At 41.8% G+C, this 21211-nt stretch overlaps 2 protein-coding genes and 1 long non-coding RNA gene across 6 annotated transcripts; 1 reads left to right on the top strand and 2 right to left on the bottom strand.

The window, feature by feature from the left end:
- Positions 1-4557: 4557 nt before the first annotated feature.
- LOC124182520 (protein yippee-like 1) lies at positions 4558-10502 on the bottom strand. Its single transcript, XM_046569911.1, has 5 exons — positions 10284-10502; positions 7408-7757; positions 7270-7313; positions 6886-6994; positions 4558-6733 (listed from the first exon to the last, which is right to left on the bottom strand). Exons 2-5 carry the CDS (start codon positions 7507-7509, stop codon positions 6644-6646), a joined length of 345 nt encoding a protein of 114 aa, XP_046425867.1. The 5' UTR covers positions 7510-7757; positions 10284-10502; the 3' UTR covers positions 4558-6643.
- A 1719-nt stretch (positions 10503-12221) lies between these two features.
- On the bottom strand, positions 12222-18312 carry LOC124183975 (zinc finger protein 436-like). Of its 4 annotated transcripts, XM_046573222.1 has the most exons (5): positions 17833-18312; positions 13235-14832; positions 12897-13056; positions 12462-12845; positions 12222-12374 (listed from the first exon to the last, which is right to left on the bottom strand). In XM_046573222.1, the coding sequence occupies exons 2-5, from the start codon at positions 14614-14616 to the stop codon at positions 12252-12254; spliced, it is 2049 nt and encodes a 682-aa protein (XP_046429178.1). In that variant the 5' UTR covers positions 14617-14832; positions 17833-18312; the 3' UTR covers positions 12222-12251. The 4 variants fall into 4 exon arrangements, with proteins under 4 accessions (XP_046429178.1, XP_046429177.1, XP_046429175.1 ...); XM_046573221.1 differs by having other exon boundaries at positions 12222-12836; XM_046573219.1 differs by having other exon boundaries at positions 12222-12845; positions 17833-17939.
- On the top strand, positions 17282-19252 carry LOC124183986. The gene is made up of 3 exons (XR_006871106.1): positions 17282-17802; positions 18312-18572; positions 18750-19252. It is a non-coding gene; the product is annotated as an uncharacterized LOC124183986 (long non-coding RNA).
- Positions 19253-21211: the final 1959 nt, after the last annotated feature.

The following is a 21211-nucleotide window of genomic DNA, read 5'->3' as shown; positions in this document are numbered from 1 at the left end:
ATCGATTTCTCTCGCAAAATTACGTCGGATTAGTGTCGGAAAGAATTTATTCCAGCACTTTTCAAAATCGCGAAAATTCTCGCCAAAAATACAAAGGGGTTAACCTTCCTTTTTTTTTGACCGAAAAATTTTTCGACTTAGAATTGATTTGTATGACCCTTGCCCGACCAATTGGACCCCCAGGAACTCAGAAATTGTGGCGAAAAGAGCGTGGGACCAACAGGAGAGAAACTACGGAGGAAAAAGCACCTGCTGAAAAGTGGCAAAAATACAGGTTCTCGTTTTTTGGCTGTAACTTCTGATGCGTTGATCGCAGCGTCCTGGGACTGCGCTCAATCGATTTCTCTCGCAAAATTACGTCGGATTAGTGTCAGAAAGAATTTATTTCAGCACTTTTCAAAATCGCGAAAATTCTCGCCAAAAATACAAAGGGGTTAACCTTCCTTTTTTTTTGACCGAAAAATTTTTCGTCTTAGAATTGATTTGTATGACCCTTTCCCGACCAATTGGACCCCCAGGAACTCGGAAATTGTGGCGAAAAGAGCGTGGGACCAACAGGAGAGAAACTACGGAGGAAAAAGCACCTGCTGAAAAGTGGCAAAAATACAGGTTCTCGTTTTTTGGCTGTAACTTCTGATGCGTTGATCGCAGCGTCCTGGAACTGCGCTCAATCGATTTCTCTCGCAAAATTACGTCGGATTAGTGTCAGAAAGAATTTATTCCAGCACTTTTCAAAATCGCGAAAATTCTCGCCAAAAATACAAAGGGGTTAACCTTCCTTTTTTTTTGACCGAAAAATTTTTCGTCTTAGAATTGATTTGTATGACCCTTTCCCGACCAATTGGACCCCCAGGAACTCAGAAATTGTGGCGAAAAGAGCGTGGGACCAACAGGAGAGAAACTACGGAGGAAAAAGCACCTGCTGAAAAGTGGCAAAAATACAGGTTCTCGTTTTTTGGCTGTAACTTCTGATGCGTTGATCGCAGCGTCCTGGGACTGCGCTCAATCGATTTCTCTCGCAAAATTACGTCGGATTAGTGTCAGAAAGAATTTATTCCAGCACTTTTCAAAATCGCGAAAATTCTCGCCAAAAATACAAAGGGGTTAACCTTCCTTTTTTTTTGACCGAAAAATTTTTCGTCTTAGAATTGATTTGTATGACCCTTTTCCGACCAATTGGACCCCCAGGAACTCAGAAATTGTGGCGAAAAGAGCGTGGGACCAACAGGAGAGAAACTACGGAGGAAAAAGCACCTGCTGAAAAGTGGCAAAAATACAGGTTCTCGTTTTTTGGCTGTAACTTCTGATGCGTTGATCGCAGCGTCCTGGGACTGCGCTCAATCGATTTCTCTCGCAAAATTACGTCGGATTAGTGTCAGAAAGAATTTATTCCAGCACTTTTCAAAATCGCGAAAATTCTCGCCAAAAATACAAAGGGGTTAACCTTCCTTTTTTTTTGACCGAAAAATTTTTCGTCTTAGAATCGATTTGTATGACCCTTTCCCGACCAATTGGACCCCCAGGAACTCAGAAATTGTGGCGAAAAGAGCGTGGGACCAACAGGAGAGAAACTACGGAGGAAAAAGCACCTGCTGAAAAGTGGCAAAAATACAGGTTCTCGTTTTTTGGCTGTAACTTCTGATGCGTTGATCGCAGCGTCCTGGAACTGCGCTCAATCGATTTCTCTCGCAAAATTACGTCGGATTAGTGTCAGAAAGAATTTATTCCAGCACTTTTCAAAATCGCGAAAATTCTCGCCAAAAATACAAAGGGGTTAACCTTCCTTTTTTTTGACCGAAAAATTTTTCGTCTTAGAATTGATTTGTATGACCCTTTCCCGACCAATTGGACCCCCAGGAACTCAGAAATTGTGGCGAAAAGAGCGTGGGACCAACAGGAGAGAAACTACGGAGGAAAAAGCACCTGCTGAAAAGTGGCAAAAATACAGGTTCTCGTTTTTTGGCTGTAACTTCTGATGCGTTGATCGCAGCGTCCTGGAACTGCGCTCAATCGATTTCTCTCGCAAAATTACGTCGGATTAGTGTCAGAAAGAATTTATTCCAGCACTTTTCAAAATCGCGAAAATTCTCGCCAAAAATACAAAGGGGTTAACCTTCCTTTTTTTTGACCGAAAAATTTTTCGTCTTAGAATTGATTTGTATGACCCTTTCCCGACCAATTGGACCCCCAGGAACTCAGAAATTGTGGCGAAAAGAGCGTGGGACCAACAGGAGAGAAACTACGGAGGAAAAAGCACCTGCTGAAAAGTGGCAAAAATACAGGTTCTCGTTTTTTGGCTGTAACTTCTGATGCGTTGATCGCAGCGTCCTGGGACTGCGCTCAATCGATTTCTCTCGCAAAATTACGTCGGATTAGTGTCAGAAAGAATTTATTCCAGCACTTTTCAAAATCGCGAAAATCCTCGCCAAAAATACAAAGGGGTTAACCTTCCTTTTTTTTTGACCGAAAAATTTTTCGTCTTAGAATTGATTTGTATGACCCTTTTCCGACCAATTGGACCCCCAGGAACTCAGAAATTGTGGCGAAAAGAGCGTGGGACCAACAGGAGAGAAACTACGGAGGAAAAAGCACCTGCTGAAAAGTGGCAAAAATACAGGTTCTCGTTTTTTGGCTGTAACTTCTGATGCGTTGATCGCAGCGTCCTGGGACTGCGCTCAATCGATTTCTCTCGCAAAATTACGTCGGATTAGTGTCAGAAAGAATTTATTCCAGCACTTTTCAAAATCGCGAAAATTCTCGCCAAAAATACAAAGGGGTTAACCTTCCTTTTTTTTTGACCGAAAAATTTTTCGTCTTAGAATCGATTTGTATGACCCTTTCCCGACCAATTGGACCCCCAGGAACTCAGAAATTGTGGCGAAAAGAGCGTGGGACCAACAGGAGAGAAACTACGGAGGAAAAAGCACCTGCTGAAAAGTGGCAAAAATACAGGTTCTCGTTTTTTGGCTGTAACTTCTGATGCGTTGATCGCAGCGTCCTGGAACTGCGCTCAATCGATTTCTCTCGCAAAATTACGTCGGATTAGTGTCAGAAAGAATTTATTCCAGCACTTTTCAAAATCGCGAAAATTCTCGCCAAAAATACAAAGGGGTTAACCTTCCTTTTTTTTGACCGAAAAATTTTTCGTCTTAGAATTGATTTGTATGACCCTTTCCCGACCAATTGGACCCCCAGGAACTCAGAAATTGTGGCGAAAAGAGCGTGGGACCAACAGGAGAGAAACTACGGAGGAAAAAGCACCTGCTGAAAAGTGGCAAAAATACAGGTTCTCGTTTTTTGGCTGTAACTTCTGATGCGTTGATCGCAGCGTCCTGGAACTGCGCTCAATCGATTTCTCTCGCAAAATTACGTCGGATTAGTGTCAGAAAGAATTTATTCCAGCACTTTTCAAAATCGCGAAAATTCTCGCCAAAAATACAAAGGGGTTAACCTTCCTTTTTTTTGACCGAAAAATTTTTCGTCTTAGAATTGATTTGTATGACCCTTTCCCGACCAATTGGACCCCCAGGAACTCAGAAATTGTGGCGAAAAGAGCGTGGGACCAACAGGAGAGAAACTACGGAGGAAAAAGCACCTGCTGAAAAGTGGCAAAAATACAGGTTCTCGTTTTTTGGCTGTAACTTCTGATGCGTTGATCGCAGCGTCCTGGGACTGCGCTCAATCGATTTCTCTCGCAAAATTACGTCGGATTAGTGTCAGAAAGAATTTATTCCAGCACTTTTCAAAATCGCGAAAATCCTCGCCAAAAATACAAAGGGGTTAACCTTCCTTTTTTTTTGACCGAAAAATTTTTCGTCTTAGAATCGATTTGTATGACCCTTTCCCGACCAATTGGACCCCCAGGAACTCAGAAATTGTGGCGAAAAGAGCGTGGGACCAACAGGAGAGAAACTACGGAGGAAAAAGCACCTGCTGAAAAGTGGCAAAAATACAGGTTCTCGTTTTTTGGCTGTAACTTCTGATGCGTTGATCGCAGCGTCCTGGAACTGCGCTCAATCGATTTCTCTCGCAAAATTACGTCGGATTAGTGTCAGAAAGAACTTATTTCATCACTTTTCAAAACCGCGAAAATTTTCGCCGAAAATACAAAGGGGCCTTAGCTGAACATTAGCCTCACTGATTTTTCGAGCAAAAAACTTTTCGTCTCAGATTAGATTTGTGTTACCCCAACTCGACAAATAGCTCCTCACAAATCCAGAAAACACACCAAAAAGAGTCCAAGATCAACAGCAGAGAAATCATAAAACGAACCTGTCGTTTTTGGGCTATAACTTCTGATCCATCGCTCGCAGCGAATCACAGTCAATTACTATCGCAAAATTACGATGATGTCACGCATCCAAATGTAAGAATCCTTTCACCAGAGTGCTACTTTCCTATTTCGCATTTCGTAAGAGCAAATTAGACGAACAGACTTTGTCGGCATGCAAAATTGCAAGTTATACCAAGTGAAATGTCATCATTTGCTTTTCACCGTTTCTATCTTACATATGCAGGGTAACAGACGCGTCAACAAGTAGTAAAGTATACTCATAATTTGTTGCGAAATATTTTTATTACGAACATGTTTTATATAAAGCAAAGGTGAGTAGAGGTGGATTTGTATAGGCTTGGGATTCAAAAGTGGTTAGAGGTGGACAGGTATCTTTATGATGGGTGGGGGATTGAGAAAAGGTGTTGGTGGAAAGGAGAGCTTAGCACAATAATATAAAAAGTAGGTACTGTTTGAGACAGTATGAGGATTAGGCCGCCACATGTACACGTTCGTTCATTCCTACATAAAATACTGCACTGTCGTATGTATGCCTCGAATAATCATTGAGTACGAAGATCTCAGCGAATTTCTAATTTTCATACTCCGATTCTTGCTTTGTGGGCATGAAAGTATTGCATATAACAAGCTTTCAAATTATGAAAAAGAATTAAACGAAAGCGAAACATTTTTCCCATTTATACATGAAAAAAAAAAAAAATGGATGCGAAGTTCACCAGTGTAATCATTTTGATCGGTAACAAATTGTATACCAATCATATCTAAAATAGTGAACGAATTGAGAAAAGAATAATAATAGTATCAACGATAAAATAGGCAATTGACCGAACTTGAAACAGGTATATAAGGATCCCTCGTAAAGCGGGCCGACAAATATACATCGAACGATGTTGCTACTATATTCTCAAAATTGACAATAATAAATTAGCGAATAATAACGGAGACGAATATATGCCCACCCACATTGTGATAACTACAATGAAATTTGATTATATTATCTAGGTGCGTGATTCATTTACAACGAAATGATCTGATCTTAGTCAAGTTCTCGCGCCAGACTTAATAAATATTTACAGATGAGATCAGTATTTAAATTAATGAGCAATTATCGTCAATTTGATCCATGTCCTCCTTCCATCGCATGCTCTTTTTCAGGCGTGCATACGAACGCGCAGTTCATTTGATTATACCACACTCACAACAGCGCAACTATTCCTGAAGAAGTAAATAGTGATTTCCTTTTACTCATCTGTCCAATCTAGCCCCCCCCCCCCCCGGCCCCTTCGCGAACTTCACTGTCGCTATCTTCCTTTCTCTCTCTCTCTTTCTCGCACCTGCACGTAATTTACGCAAACACATACATCCTCTTTTTCGCACCTTTTTCCCGCTTCTCCCAGACATATCTTCATATTATACTTCATATCTCTCTGATCTTATATCATATCATGAGCGCTATAGTATTACAATATTATAGGCTTTTCAATATCATACACGTTACAATGTAGGCTATACTATGTCTAGGGCTGCAACGCCAAGAGATGATGCAGCATTTTGAATTTATATTTTTTAAGGAATATCGGCAGTGAAATCCCAATGATAAACGCAGAGGCAGGTAGGCAGGCAAGCAGACGGTAGATGGTCGCTCCAGCAAAGTTTTTTCGATACTTGGCGCTGTTCGGTGCGTAATTCGTGACTGATCATCGACCTAACCCGCACGATCATCATGGTATTCATGAACCATAGTAGTATGTATATTCATTTTTTTTTATGAATATACATATATGTATATGTATAATACACGTGTACTATAGTATACATTATATATAGTATGATATAAGGATATACATATATGTATAAATACGTTTAGTACGTTTGTGGAGTTGTTACAAGACAGTCAAAATTAAATTATTACCCGGAGGTACCCCCACTGTTCTTGTAAAGAGCCACAATTCCTGTTTATAAAACCTCCACTACCCTCAGCACTTTTATTACATTTGTTATTCATGGTCGTTTCTTGAACCGCGTCATCTTTAATTCCATCTTTCGATTATCGTTCAAAAATAATTACGTTACGAATACTCTTCGCTGGATCTGTAAAGACAAGTAGCGTGAATGTCGTCAACCTCATCGCTTACTTAGATAAATCGAAACACTAAAATCCAATACTTCAAATCGTCCGAGAACATAAACGTTACTAAGATTAGAAATCACAAATGAAATCACAGACTTTCGTTGGTGGTTCGACGGTTAAAAATTACCGCACATTGCAGTTAAAACAACGTCATAAGCATTTGAAGTAAGTCTCCGTGTGACGTCCGGAGGTTCACTCCGATCGATAGATTCACCCGTTCATTCCCACCCGTTTTCCTTGATCATATGAGCCAGTTCAATTATGAACTTTCCCTCTTTGTATTTCTGGCTCGACTCAAACGCGTGCTCCTGGAAAATACAACATATTTATGAATTTACAGAGTATAATCAGCGACACGTACTATTGTTTTGTGTCCAGCCACATATATACGTCATTGTTGGGGATCAAGGTAATTAGGTAGGACCCATTGTAGCACCCCTCGGTTTCGAACATAACTTACATATTTCCATCCAAGTGTTGTCTTGCAGCATTCGCAGTAGATATCAGCCACTGCATGTAGCCCCGTCAACAGTACTCGCTCTTCTGCTGGACCGCAACCGACATTCACCCTAAATCACGCAAATCAATTAATACTAATAATTTCATAATTCACTTGTGTTTTCAAGTATATAAATACAAGGTGTTATTAAATTTTTTTTTGTAGATAACAGCACAATGCCATTCAATATTACCTGTATCTCTATATGCTTTATACAACAGCAATGTAGCAATGAAAGTGGTAAAAGACTCAAATATATTGATATGAAAGAAAAATTGGGAAAAATAGTAGCAGAAAGACTGCGGTTCGTTAAGAATTTAAAATTATAAACCAAAAAATGCTTACACTGAGTTGAAGAGGTAGGCACGTCCTTGGCTACCTTGAAATGACTGGAATCAATTGAGAAGTTGTATACTTTAAATATGATGTCACGTGTCAGATATTTAAGAAAAAAGTAATTATAAGAAAGCTAAGGTTCATCACCTTGGAAATAAGTTCATCGTGGTTGGCTAGGTGAGCACGGCAATGAATGCACGAGTAGGTGCGATGGCAAGAGGGCAGGTATGCCTGGAAAGTTTTCACCATGATGGCGTGTCCACTTAAATGAAGGACTTGGGTCTCGTCCTCTGTCGTTTTCTTCTTTTCGAGGTTTTTTTCAAAAGCACGAGGTTTCTGGTTTGATCTAAAGCTACCACTGAGTACCCAGTAACCAATATATATCGTATATTTTTTTTCCGTATGCGGGGTGGTGGTGCAATTCTCGCCCCGGTCACCGCCGCCTCGTACTCCGATCAGCTGTTGAGCTGGTTCAGGCAGCGCCGGCTCAGGGGCACCTGAAAGATTCAATTTCATTCATAGCAGGGTCAAGATCATTTAATAGACAAGCTAATACCATCGTTTGAATCTTATAAATCCAAGGAGATAGCGGCGCTACTTCGAATCAGTCAAACAAAAACATTGACCCTATCAATGTTTATTGCTTAATCTCTGCTATTTGGAACAAGGCATAGATATGCAGATAACCCAGTTATCCTAGCAATTATTTCAAACTGGTATGAACTGCAAAATTTGGTTACTTCAATAACATTTCTAGTATAGAGATGTACGAAATCTATACACAGTTTATGAAATATATGTGTATGACAATATAATTCCGAACTTGACGACAGTGAGGAAAAAGAGAGTGGGACGGAAAGAGAAAGTTCTCAACTCAAATACAAAAACATATAACAGCTCAAATACAAATGCATGTATTTCTTCATGAACATGTTAAAAATCATCGATGAATGGTGAGGAAGTAATATAAACTTCTGAAATTCATATACAAACAGAGAATGGAAATACATACTTTTGTTATGCGAAACAGAAATGCAATAATGATAATATAAGACAATTTTGAATTGATAAAAAAATTATAACTCACATTGAATTATGCAAATATGTTTGAAAAGCTGTAAAAGAAATGTAGTAATTCAAAATAACAAAATATATTGTAAGCTCATTTTAATAGAATTTTGTTTATAATTTTGATAATAATAAAAGATATTCAATGAGGGTACTGAACTCGTAAAGCTTGTCACACAATAAACTGATTCATAAGTTTAATGGAGTACCATAGGAGAGGCCAGTGGAAACACCTGTTCAAATAGATAACAGAATGTAGCAGTATTCTTTGGTAAATGAAAAACAAATGATATTTCAATTATCCACGGTTTATCACAACTTTATCTTTAACATGTTTTCTAGGAAGAAACTTGCAGAACTGATTATTTTTGCTTAAAGCCACACAGAGATCAAATTCTGAGTATTTAACAGCATTTAGCAGGTATTAAGAATACATCTTTTCTAGCCAAACATCTGTTCCAAATAGCGGTATACCAAACAAAAGTTTAGATATTACCAAATTGTCCAAGGTTTCAGGTATTTCCTTAGCTAATACATGCCTGTGTTTATACACAACAGTTATCCTTGGTTAACAGCTGGGTATTATCTCAACTAATATTGACATGAATGGTGCTGCAAAACGTGCAGGTACGCCAATGAGTGAAAATATTGTATTACAGCCGATGAAAGATAACAATGAATGAACGTGATTGAGCAAATTGTAATTTTGTATAAGCAATAATAAGGCACCAGAAGCGGTTCGATTACCATCTTTTGCAATAGTGGAAGGTAATTGAACGAAACAAGTAAATCAAAGAATTAGATCTACACTGTGAGAATTAAAAGTAAATGTTGCTGGTTTTTATATCACTTTTTTTCTATGATATTAAGCTAACGCAATTAATGTAATTTACTCGCTAACTCCACTCCGTATCATCGCGCGAGAATAGACGCGACGTGAAAGTGACAGATGCACGTGTGATCAAATAGAAAAGCTAAGACAGAGATAGAGAAATTTGTCATATGTAATTTGTGGTGTGAAATGATAAAGGAGGCGGCGATGAAAGGAATAGAGGGTTAATAACATTACATACGTAGTAGCGACGGCCCTGACCGTTTATCGCGCAGCAAGCAGCAAGGCAAGCAGCTGACAGGCCTCATCAGCTGTTAAGGTATACACAACGAAAGACGGGAAAATAAATAACATAGACGCTTGGTTTAGCAAGGGTGTACGTGTGTCAGACTCATACATGCATACGCATCACACAAATTATACACGGTTAGCGGGATTCCGACTATTCTAACTTAGAATTGACATTTTCCATTGGAGAGTTATCGATGATAAAAATCTGGTAACTCAAGTGGGATACAGACGTCCATCCACGGAACGTAAGTGAAAATCGTGGAGGGACATTTTACGAGAAATTTACACCAGCTCTCGCTTCCTCGGTATCTTATTATTAGGAGTAAGTAGACGGAAGAGTGATAAAGCGTCTTTGTAAAGCATAGCTAGGAACTTAATGGAATGCTGTATGCTAGACGGAAATGTAAACAAGGTATGTGTTTTGAAAACAACCGATAATATCTGGGGAAAAAGAAACGAAACAAATAGAATTGCGTAGTTTCGACGACGCGCGACACGCATCAATCAGCATGGACGTGCGTTGAACTGCGCTTCGGATTGGATCTCTGATTAAACCTGGCCCGATGCGACGATAGCGGACAAAGGAACAACGATTAGGGAGTTGAGTAGGCGGGTTGTCATAACTAACGCCACGGTATCTTACAATGATTATATTACCGCGAAATACCGAGCATGTAAACATAATAACGACGGAGCTTCGGATGAAATTGCTTGAGTAAAATGGCAGTGTGTTGTCAAACCCAAACAAAGAGACGGCGGCGTTCTGAGTCGTTGCAACAGCGGAGAAGTGTAAAAAAAAATAAAAACACAACATTAAGATAACTATACAAACCTCCATATGCATCCGTGAACTCTTCTCTGCGACAGTCCTCGGTATTCTCGAAACAATATTCTCGGTCTCAGCGCGGATCACTGCTTTGTCTTCGCATGAAGCACCGAAATATACTCCTTTTTAACATCACTATGCACGTCCAGCCAGCAAGAACCGTGCTGCTCTGCTTCGCTCACAGTTCTTCGATTTATTTCGGTTCGTCTGCACAGGCGGGACAGACGATGCAGCGCGCAGTCGCAATCGACGCCTTCTTAATTCCGGGCACAACGAACAGATGGCGGAGCAGCGACCCCATTTCCTTCCGCCGATTTCCCTTTGTACACACCTATATGCATACGTACGCATCGTATATACGACATGTGTCTGATGCATAAATGATACGTCGTAGCGAGGCGTGAGCCTATTTGCGCGGAGGGTAAATTATACTGTCTATCGTTTTTAAAAGCTATGCGAAAACGGAAGATATTTTCCACCACGACTAGGTATTGCCAGGTGGTAGATACAGAAATTTTGATGACTCGATCAACTATCGATGCATTCGTTCGAAATCGGACCTCTATGTGTGCTGCGAATGCAAAATTCGAAAATTTAGTTTTCAGCACAAAATGGCGCGCTTCCGTTGCTATGATCACAAACAGGTGCAGATTAATAGGATTCTATGTATGTGTAATTAATACTACCCGCGTCTATGGGTGAAAGTTTTAACAAAATTAAAACGAAGAACAATATTAGAGATTCTCTCTTAACGTGTATAACACGTAAGTTCTTTGCACGCGGCAACGATGATCCTATGCATAAGTACTACGTGACCAGCCTCGCTCAATTGTTTGCGGTGCAAAGAATTGCTGCATTTGGTGCTGCATCTATATGCAGTATGTTATTATACAGTATGCAACAACATGTGTGCCCCGTCTTTGTTCGAGAAAGATAAAAATGCATTCAACTTTCTGTTTATTTCGTTTTCCACAATCATTCATGAGCTACGTATGGACCTGCGATGCAATTATTATCAATAATACACCAATGTATACACGGCGAAGCCAATGAAAATAATTATTATAGACATGTATGCATCAGTTTTTATTTTTCGATGCCGTCGACTACAGGTATGGCATATAGCTATATACCTCGGTGGCAGCGCGGCTGGTTTAGTGGCTGTCCTGCAGGTGTATGACCTGAAGTCTGCCCTAGCTACCCACCGATGCCATGAAAGTGCGCAGTGTCCATCCCCTCTTTTCCCATTCGCCACCGTCGCCGCTATCGCCGTTCACACACCCAACACACATTCCAAGCCACCCCCACTGGCCGCCAGCAGACAGACGGGGACAGATATTACAACTGGCTAAGAGAGAGGGAGAAAGAGAGGGGGGAGTACATGAGCTAGAGGTAAAAAACAGAGTGACTGTGGGCCAGATGAAGTAACAACGGTATTGTAGTAATAGACAATTAAGAAGAAAAACTCCAACACCCAACGGACCTTCGTTTTTCTCTTTGTTTATTCATATGATTTTTTTTCTTATAAATTGATATCCTATGAACTAAAAAGTAAATGGAAAAAATAATAAAATAAAATAATAAACCAAACGATAGTCATTAATTCATTAAATTTTTCATTATTTCAGATAAGGCAACTAATTTGTTTTAGTATTTCATTTTACATATAATCTACTAAGAGTAAATGATATATAAAGTATTATGTAAAACACTAATATATGGTTATTTTTATTTTCTTGTTACAAGCCTTACACGATAATTAGAATATAATATATATATAATTTGTATATATACTCTTGTAATAAAATTGATTACTTCATACTTGATTCTAGAGATAATAAATATAACTAATGTGTAATGTTAGTATTAGAGAAGTGCGTGCAGAGGGTGGCAGCTGGGTGCGTAATCCGGGGGTGCTATCGCCGTCCCAAAGGGAGACTTGTCTCTTCGTGGTTCATTGCCATTCGTGCCGTCTCACATGGTGACGTTCAATTGTATTGCTTTCGTATCAACGGTGCACGGTTGTTGTTGCTGTTGTTGTTGTTGTTGTTGTTGCTGCTGTTGTTGTTGTTGTTGTTGTTGCTGCTGCTGTTGCTGCTGAACCTGAACTTGCTGTTGTATTGCTTGCAGCTGTATTGCTTTTGTGTCCACGGTGCAGGCTTGCTGCTGCTGCTGTTGTTGGACCTGCTGCTGCTGCTGCTGTTGCTGCTGCTGTTGTTGCTGTTGCTGCTGAGCCTGCTGAGCCGCAGCCTGAGCTGCTTGTCTCTGCTGCTGACGAAGCAGACTGGGTGGAGGATCCATGTGTTGACGTTGATGAAGCAACAAGTGGTTCTTTTGGAAGAACGCCTTGCCGCACTTGTCGCAAACGTGGGACCGGATGTGGCAGCTACCGTCCGTGTGACGGCGCTGATGCTGTGACAACCCGTGCTTTTGGGCGAAACCGCGCCCACAATCCGGACAAAGATGTGGTTTCGGTTTTGGCCCGGAACCCACTGGCGGGGATGTCTGCGTTGCCCCATGCATGTGGCTAACACCCGGCGTTCCGATAGGACCATTCATCTGCAAATACTTAATCTTTAATGTGACAGAATATTGTCTTGGAAGAAAATCGAGGCTTACCTGATGAGGCCCTGTTGTATTTGGCGTTAGGAAGTGACCTGGTGTTTGCTGGAACGCTGCTGCTAGCCCGCACAGATCGGTGACCAGAGTCCTATCGCCAGAATGTAGCCTTAAATGCAGAGTTAGTGCTTCGCGATTTGAGAATTCCAATCCGCATTCCCTAGAAAATATTTCATCTCTTTACAATTGCGTTTTTTTAATACCAAGTAATTATTTTTGCAGCTCTTTAGTTCTCTTTTTTTTATTTGTTAAGTAAGACAGTCAAGAGTGGCAATGGTTATTTTTTGGTGGAAGCCTTTTGAAACAAAAGTTATCATGATAAAATTATGTTCATGTACCTGCAAGTCAATGGCTTCTCATCTGGACTGGTATTGTTATTGTGTATCTTTGAGTGAGCGACCAAATCAGCTTTGCGAGGAAATGCCTCACCGCAAACAGTGCAGGCAAACGGAGTCTCCCCAGTGTGCAAGCGCATGTGGGCAAGTAGAGTACGTTTCTGAAGAAATTCTTTGCCGCAAACCGTACACGAGTGTGGTACCCTTCCGTGCAACCGCCCATGATTGACCAGCTCAAACTTTCTCTGGAAGGTGGCACCACAGTCGTGGCAAACGAATGGATGTAAGCTGCCGTGGAAACGTGAATGCATGACGAGATGGTCCTTCTGTGAAAATGACTCGCCACATTCTTCGCATACAAAGGGTCGTTCTCCAGAATGAAATTTACTGTGGGTAACTAGGTGGCGTTTCAATGGAAATGCCCTACCGCACTCCTGGCATACGAAGGGTCGCTCTCTCGTGTGGACACGGGTGTGAGTTACCAAGTGATGCTTCAGGGTGAATGACTTTTTGCACTCCCGACACTGATAAGGTCGCTCGGAACTGTGCAACAAAAGGTGAGTATGTAAACAGTGTTTGTGAGCAAAGCTCTTGCCGCAGTGGGGGCAAATGTGGGGTCTCTCCCCAGTATGAACTCTGGCATGAGTAGTGAGATGATGCTTCAGTAGGAATGACTTGCCGCACTCTGAGCATGAGTAGGGCCGTTCTTTGGGGACCCGAACCTGGCTCCCCATGTCCTGTTGCTGTTTGACCTTGGTCTCGATCTGCACTGTATTCACGTGAGTGAAGACATGCCCAAGGTGGGCTGTCGTGTCCGTCTGGCTTGTCGCCACGCTGTTGGCGTTAGCCTGGTTGGACGCAGCTGCGGCACGCTTCATGAGGATCTCGTTACACTCCTCAGCGGTGAGCTGGAGCGGTCCGATCGGGGTCATAAAATGTTTACTCATGGCGTGTTTATCGCCTGCGGTAAATACCAAAGGATTAGAGAATAAGGATGGGGGGGGTGTAGGGTGGGATGCGTCACAGTTACAACCTCCTTTGTCGCAGGTTATCGAGAAGACATCGTGATGCTTCTTGGCACGAGCGTGAACCCCGTGAGTTTGATTGTGAGCTCCTCCTGTGTGTCCGTGATGAGTAGTCGGAGTCTGTTGACAACTCTCATTCATATTAAAAACCGGACGACGGTGGGCACTGTTGGCCAACTTAGCCGGCTTGACGTCGACCTGAATTTTCTGACTCGAACCCTGATCCTGATTATTGTTTACTGCGTAGCTAATGTTTGTAGTTAAATCACTCTGAGCGTTATCACGGGCGTCAGTACCTGGCCCACCAAATGACCAAGGGTAACCAAATCCGGCACCTGCATTTCCAGGCGTCGTGCACATATTGCCAAAGGGGATAATGGAGGGAAAGACGTCGCCGCTGCTGACCGTGACACTAACGGACCCTTCGCTCGACGTCAATTCATTATCCGATCCGGTGGACTCCACGACTGCGAGTATTTCTGCAGGGTATAGAAAGTGCTCCCTGAGGCCCGGAGAGGCCGAGAGAACGTCACGCTCCTGTATCCTGGAAGCAGGGCTGATCTCTGGTCATCGTATCTGGTTGGGTATAGAGAATAACGCATTACGAATAACCAATGGCGAAAAACGTATTGGTAATGACGAGCGGGACAATAAATTTTATTTACAAAAAGAATCATTTTGTACCTTGGCTCAGCTCTTGGTGCGCCAACGCGCGCGGATGAATTTAAAAAAATCAGACGACGGCTCCGTGAGATTTGCATGTATTGAAGCTTATAAGTGTCTGTCCCCGCAACAACGCTGCCCGCTTCGAGCTCGTTTGGAAGCTCGCGGCGTCCACGGTCTCCAAAAGACAACCTCCACCTCGTTTACGGCCCTCCCAAGCCTTCACCCGCGTTACTTACACGTTTCATACACTTCACCGCACTAATCCGACTATTTAAAACATAATTGCGCACCGCTGATGGTCATTAATTTTATAAAACAGTAAATTTTATTGTCCATACAAAATAGCCTCATATATCGGCCATTTTATTTGTAAACTACCAAAAACCAATGCTACCAACGCTGGGAAAGTTTTGGAGGGAGCAAGCGTCACTTGTTTCTTGTGGCAGCATTGCGCCGCCCAACGTCGTCGTCCACCATATTCGAATTCCGTTCCCTTCCGTTTTAGCACTCATTATATAACCTCGCGTCTGCCCTGCCTTGCGTTTTTACTATCTATTATACGTATTTTAACCAACGAACATAAAGCACAACATTTGGTGAACCTCTAAATTTATCGCATTTCTTCTATCCATTTATTCATTACCGTTGTGAAGTAGACGCGAACCGTCGTGGGCTTTGTGTACCAACTGGTTTTCTACCAATCAATTCTATATCAGGGACGGCACTAGCGGTGGCGATACCATTCGCAAATTTCGTTCGAATCGTAAATCAATTCCCCACTGTACCAGACGTTTTAATTGTCATACCTACCGATAAGGGCAACAATACCCATTGATCAATAGTGCCAATCCACATGTTATACCGTTTTAATAAACAATCAGACCGAAAAGTATGAAACGCTGGTGAGAAATAATGTAAAGTTACGTAAGATAATCTATCCAGGGCCGTTACCGGAAGTCACTGTCCTGGGCCTCGTGCATATGTATGTATATAACGATGCCGCTCACCGTTTCAGGCTGGCGCAGTTTCCTCGATATTTTATTCGCTTAAACAATGAGTGCATATCGCTAGTTTGTAACGCAACTGCACACTTATGAACAGCTAATTCCTTTTAGTCGAACGAGCTGTATGGGATTTGATTAATCTCAATTAGGAAAACTCTGTAGCTCAATAACCTATATTTGTATATATATATATCGGGATGACGAGAAAATGAGGAAATGAAAACGTATCGGTGCGTAATTTTTTAATTTTTTTTTCTCATTAGGTATAAGATTTGCGGGAACGATGCAACGATGATGCAATCGAACAAGCATGTAAAACTATCATATCATACATATAAGACAGACTGCGACACGCGATCTTCAACCTATTCCGATAAAATGCACCTATGCATACCTACGTAATGTGTATATAGGTATATTATTTGCAGAACGAAAGAAGCGAGGGTTCCATCGCTCGGGTGGCGGTTAGCGACCGGGCGGCTGTTTGATTATTCGTTTTTAGTATCTGCGGGCGAGTTATGAGAACAGAGACTGCTTTCCGGGGACAGAAACACCCCGTCGGTTCGTTGGTCATCCTACTATACCTCGTCGGTATAGCGCCACGTCAGCAGCTGATAAGAATGGCGTTAATGGATCGCGCGGTTTGGCCAAAAGCCAATGCGTGTCTCGCCAACGCCGTCTTTACACCATATGCATGCATTTCCCCAGATCTCGGCTATTTTCCGTCATGCTCTTTTTTCCATTCCATTCAGTTCTTTCGTTTCTCTTCTTCTCCTCTTCGTTACACACCGCGACTCGGCCCTTGCTAGTCGGCATGCGAACTCTTCCCTCGTAAAGTTTATCCGTCATCTTTTCCACCTCTCCTCCCTCCTCCGCCGTTTTCGGCATCGTAAACTCCCGGATGGCATTATAATATATGTACATAACTCTGCGAAACCTGTGACACTGGAAGATCGGTATTTATCACGGAAATCAAACGTAGTCTGTGCCCGCTTGCCGTATTCATTATACGCTGGTAGTAAAAAATTCAGCCGAATTTGCCTAAGAATTTAAAGCACAGAGTCGATCGTCGTAGATTAATATTATAATCTTATATACATAAGTATACTTATCTGGTCTTGAATTACACGGACTGATCATCGTTGGATCGAGTACAACTAAAGTTATAAAAAATCGCACGAAACAGCCATAAAAGTTCAAGAAATATTAAATAGATCAGAGAAATTGTTGTTTTTAGTCATTTTTTTGTTACGCACGCATTTGAGGAGAGCCGAACTAAACCGTGCGAGATTCGAGTGATAGGCGTAGGTATACCCACATAACAAACGTATTTTTGAAATGTAATACATTACATGTGTATAAGATAGAGATACGTCATAGGCGTACACAAAACGTATATTTATATGCGCGATGTGGCACAATAGATGACGGTGTCTTTAAGACTCACGTTACATAAATTTACGACACAGGAGGTGGCTGGTCGCAGGACGATATATGTATATCTATATACGCATCACGGATCCTTGCACCTTACGCATACCTTTCTGCCACGTATTTATATATGTATGTATGTACTCAAATACACAGGACGCAGCTGAATTTTAGGTTACGAAGGAATGCTGCTACTCTGGGGGCGGCGTCGTCGGAGAAAATGGAATGGGAGGAGAGCAGAGGGTAGTTTTTGCTTCTTTCCGAGGCGACAACCGAGACGCGAAAATCGGGGATACCCGAAGTCGGAGCAGCGAAGTGTGAACGCGATACCAGAACGTACGCCGCAGGCAGGCGGCTACACGCGGGGCGGGACGCTCGGCGTCGCAGCAGCCATCAAGGATCAACCGCCGTCCCGAGTACGCGACCGGTGCCCTTTCCTTCGGGGGTAGGTATCGACGCTATTTGTATCAATTACCTGATCGCGGGTTCATCTCGGTACCCTTGCACTATTGTCCTCGCAGCTCGTCGCATTTCTATCCCTCGCTGCGGGGAATCGGGAGACGTCATGTCAACTTCACAAGACTGAAATTATACTAACGTGTTAACAATAACGAAACATGATGGAAAAAATCGTTGTTTTATAATTTTAGTACGATTTTCTGAAGAGTCGGCTTTGCCAATGATGAACATGTTTTCTTTCTTATTATATTTACTAGCTAAATTTCAGACATTTCAAAGGATCGAGGTATCGATTTTTACTAAGCGTTCATCTTTAAAGTAACGTTAGGTACTAACTTCAATCTATTTCGACTTCGCCGTTAGTCCTTGCAAGCGAATCCATTTAGTTCGCCAATCAATTCATTTACCTGCAGAATGATCTTCTTATTCAATCGGATGGACAAATTATACTCCCGGATTTTTATCCTCTTCCATCTTTTTCGTTTTTTATCGCAGGTAACAAATGCAGGGTTCAAACTAGATTCTCTTCGCCTCTGCAATCGCGGGCCGCAAAGAGTCTGAGACACAATGCTAACAAGGGCTACAGGTTGATTTTTTACCTGCGCGTGTGTTCCCATAAGGGCCGTGGGGGACCCCCTGGCCATACCTGCACACCAACCGCCGCCTGAAGAGAGATGATATTCGACCACCGGCAGCTGTCCGTATCGAGTCTCATTCTCTTATGCGGCAGTAAACTACTGTCCGAGTTCAATGCGGGTTGGTATCTGTTGAATCGGTTTTTTGAAATTAACGGTCTTTCGAAACGGGCTGAAATGAAACGATGAAATTAAGATAAACGCACATATGAATTATCAAGAATTGTGTCGTACAGTCTAGCGATAAGTATACAAGGTACATATTAATATATATTTCATACGTATACGAATGTCGCAGGTACAACCGATTCAGCTTCGACAGGAGGCATTCGGACGTTTATGTCCACGTTTCGACGCACGTGCGATAAGGAGCATACTCGAGGTACTCCGCACGGTTAATAAGAGGACAGCTTCTGCAGTGTGGACGTCTTGATATTTCGGCAGGTCGACGCACACCTATACCTACAACATACATTGTGGATATATCTATATCGCTGAGGGACCACGCGCCTACAACCGTAACACAAATAAGAACCACTCGGAACTCGAGACAGTTATCGCCCCGGCGATGCCCAATCAGGAATCTACGCTCATCCGGGGTTAATTAAAAGATGATTACCTAATGAGGATCATCGTAGGAACATAAAATCCCACGGGTCCTGATACAGGGAACCGTGAAATAACACAGCCCGGCCATGGACTCGGAATTAGGTATACATATACTCAAAGTTTCAGAATCGGAAATCTGATTGCGTCTGCATGCGCGGTGCCATTTTACTCACATATTTGGATAATGTACGCACATCTGCCTGTAGGTAATACTTAACGAATGTGCCGATGACACGGGCTAGTTTAATTGGGCTGTATCATAACTTTGAAAGTAGAAAATGGTTTTTGTATACATATGCGCTTCGTTGTATATAATAATCAAGCTAGATAACCAGCAATTAGCATGCTCTACAGAAAATAATTATCGAAATACTCGTCATGTTTCTGATATAACGTGAGACACTCGACGGTTAATTTGTTCCCCAAATCGAATAGTTGCTGGTAAAAAATGGCTGCTCTAACAAAGTGAGGAAACCCGTGAAAACCTGTCTGATTTGAATAAAAAAGACGCGTGCTTCTATATTCATTACGTGAATGACGAAATAGGGATGCGTCGAATTAGGCATCTACGGTTTGTATAAGGCATGTTACGATCAGGAAACGGGATCCGTTGTCTTTAATCTTTGTGTTGCGTTATCCCCGCGAGATTTAGCACATAATTCTATCAAATTCTAGCCTCTCTGAATCATGGCTTTGATCTCTCCTGGCTTTTAAGCAAATCGGCGAAAAGATACGATATAACGCTGCATCATAATACGGGACGGACGAGGAGACAAAATCGTATGGTTGTCACCACCAACATATCTGAATGTAAGCAAAGTTTGACGAAAGACAAGACATATAATTCGATCATTTAAAAAAAATAATCTTTTTGCTGTTACCATATTGATCGGCGGCGGGAAATCGGTTGCATCTGCGAATTTTGCTGGTGCATATATTTCACACAGTCTTACACGTATATACATAGGTGTATTAGTTGTCCCCTGTTGTATAAAGGGACATGGCAGGGAGGGAGTCACGGATCGGTTGTCACCGTGTCACATGCCCCCCCCCCCCCCTTGCAGATATCCGCAGCGTTGATCTTCACGGTCAATATATTTTCATCGTAAAATCAATTAGCATCAACGGTGCACACCGAAGAGTAGATGCTGCACTCTCTGCACTCTGACTACATTACAGTGATAGTCCTCGGGGTGATTCTCATTTCTCCCCCGTCCCATGCCCCTCCCCTGAAGGTGGAGGCTACACTACACCCACCCACGGTCGCACATTCCACTTCTTGGTTCCCCGCGTCAAGTCTGATTGCACCCTACGCTCAATTCGTATTGTTGTACAAAAGGTGCGCGCGTGCCAAGACGGGTCGTCCTAAACCATATATTATCAGTAAGCAGCATAAATACCGCAAGATATCCCTCTCACGGTTCTTAACTTCTGCAACACCAGCCCTGCTGGACGCGTGATAAATCACACCTCGCGTGTTGATTCTTTTTTTCTACCCATTTTTCTTCTCTTACACCGTACATGGATTTTTCGTGTGAAATGTTTTCATTTTCTCCTATTTGAGTTCAAACTTAATACTATAATATAATTTGTAGGATCAGGCGCCACCTGCATCATGGTAATTAACCCTTTGAGTCATAGTGGTAAGTATTCTTACCATCCATTTTATATACATCTTTTTGTATCTTTACAACATAATTCTTCGCTGATTGCTGCTATTTTTGCTAGTATACTAATAGGTTTTCAATACTCGAGAGTAATTGTTGGGATATAATGTAAATTATTATTGTTAGAAATAAATTGATTGGAAAAAAAATTGTTAAAATTGAAGGCATAATTAATTTCCGAGAAAGTTATCCCTCTACACGTGTACATATTTTATATACATCATCTGCTTTTGGGGTTGTTGATTACACATCTGAAATGAAATTTTGAAAATTCAGTATGTTGAATCCAATAAGCGACCCAGAAAACCCCTGCATACAGTTTTTTGACTGATTTTCATCCATCATATTGGATTCGCCATCTTGAATTTTTTAAATCTCATTTAAGAATTGTAATCAGCCACCCTAAAAACTACAAAATACTATCTTGTTATAAATGTTGACTCAATAAAATAACGTGTGACTCAAAGAGTCAATCACGTTGCAC

This window comes from Neodiprion fabricii, chromosome 5, assembly GCF_021155785.1.
Source record: "Neodiprion fabricii isolate iyNeoFabr1 chromosome 5, iyNeoFabr1.1, whole genome shotgun sequence".
In the NCBI taxonomy this organism is placed as follows: domain Eukaryota; kingdom Metazoa; phylum Arthropoda; class Insecta; order Hymenoptera; family Diprionidae; genus Neodiprion; species Neodiprion fabricii.
The sequence above is the reverse complement of the archived record's forward strand: the minus strand, read 5'-3'. Positions and strand labels throughout refer to the sequence as shown.

Excerpts from the sequence above, each read along its gene's own strand:
- LOC124183975 (XM_046573219.1), bottom strand. The coding sequence starts at position 14,616 with ATGTGCACGACGCCTGGAAATGCAGGTGCCGGATTTGGTTACCCTTGG. Across the intron at positions 13,057-13,234 it reads GAGAAGCCATTGACTTGCAG|GGAATGCGGATTGGAATTCT; the intron begins GTACATGAACAT and ends AATATTTTCTAG. Across the intron at positions 12,846-12,896 it reads ATACAACAGGGCCTCATCAG|TATTTGCAGATGAATGGTCC; the intron begins GTAAGCCTCGAT and ends TTAAAGATTAAG.
- LOC124182520 (XM_046569911.1), bottom strand. The coding sequence starts at position 7,509 with ATGGTGAAAACTTTCCAGGCATACCTGCCCTCTTGCCATCGCACCTAC. Across the intron at positions 7,314-7,407 it reads ACGATGAACTTATTTCCAAG|TCATTTCAAGGTAGCCAAGG; the intron begins GTGATGAACCTT and ends AATTGATTCCAG. Across the intron at positions 6,734-6,885 it reads CAACACTTGGATGGAAATAT|GAGCACGCGTTTGAGTCGAG; the intron begins GTAAGTTATGTT and ends TGTATTTTCCAG.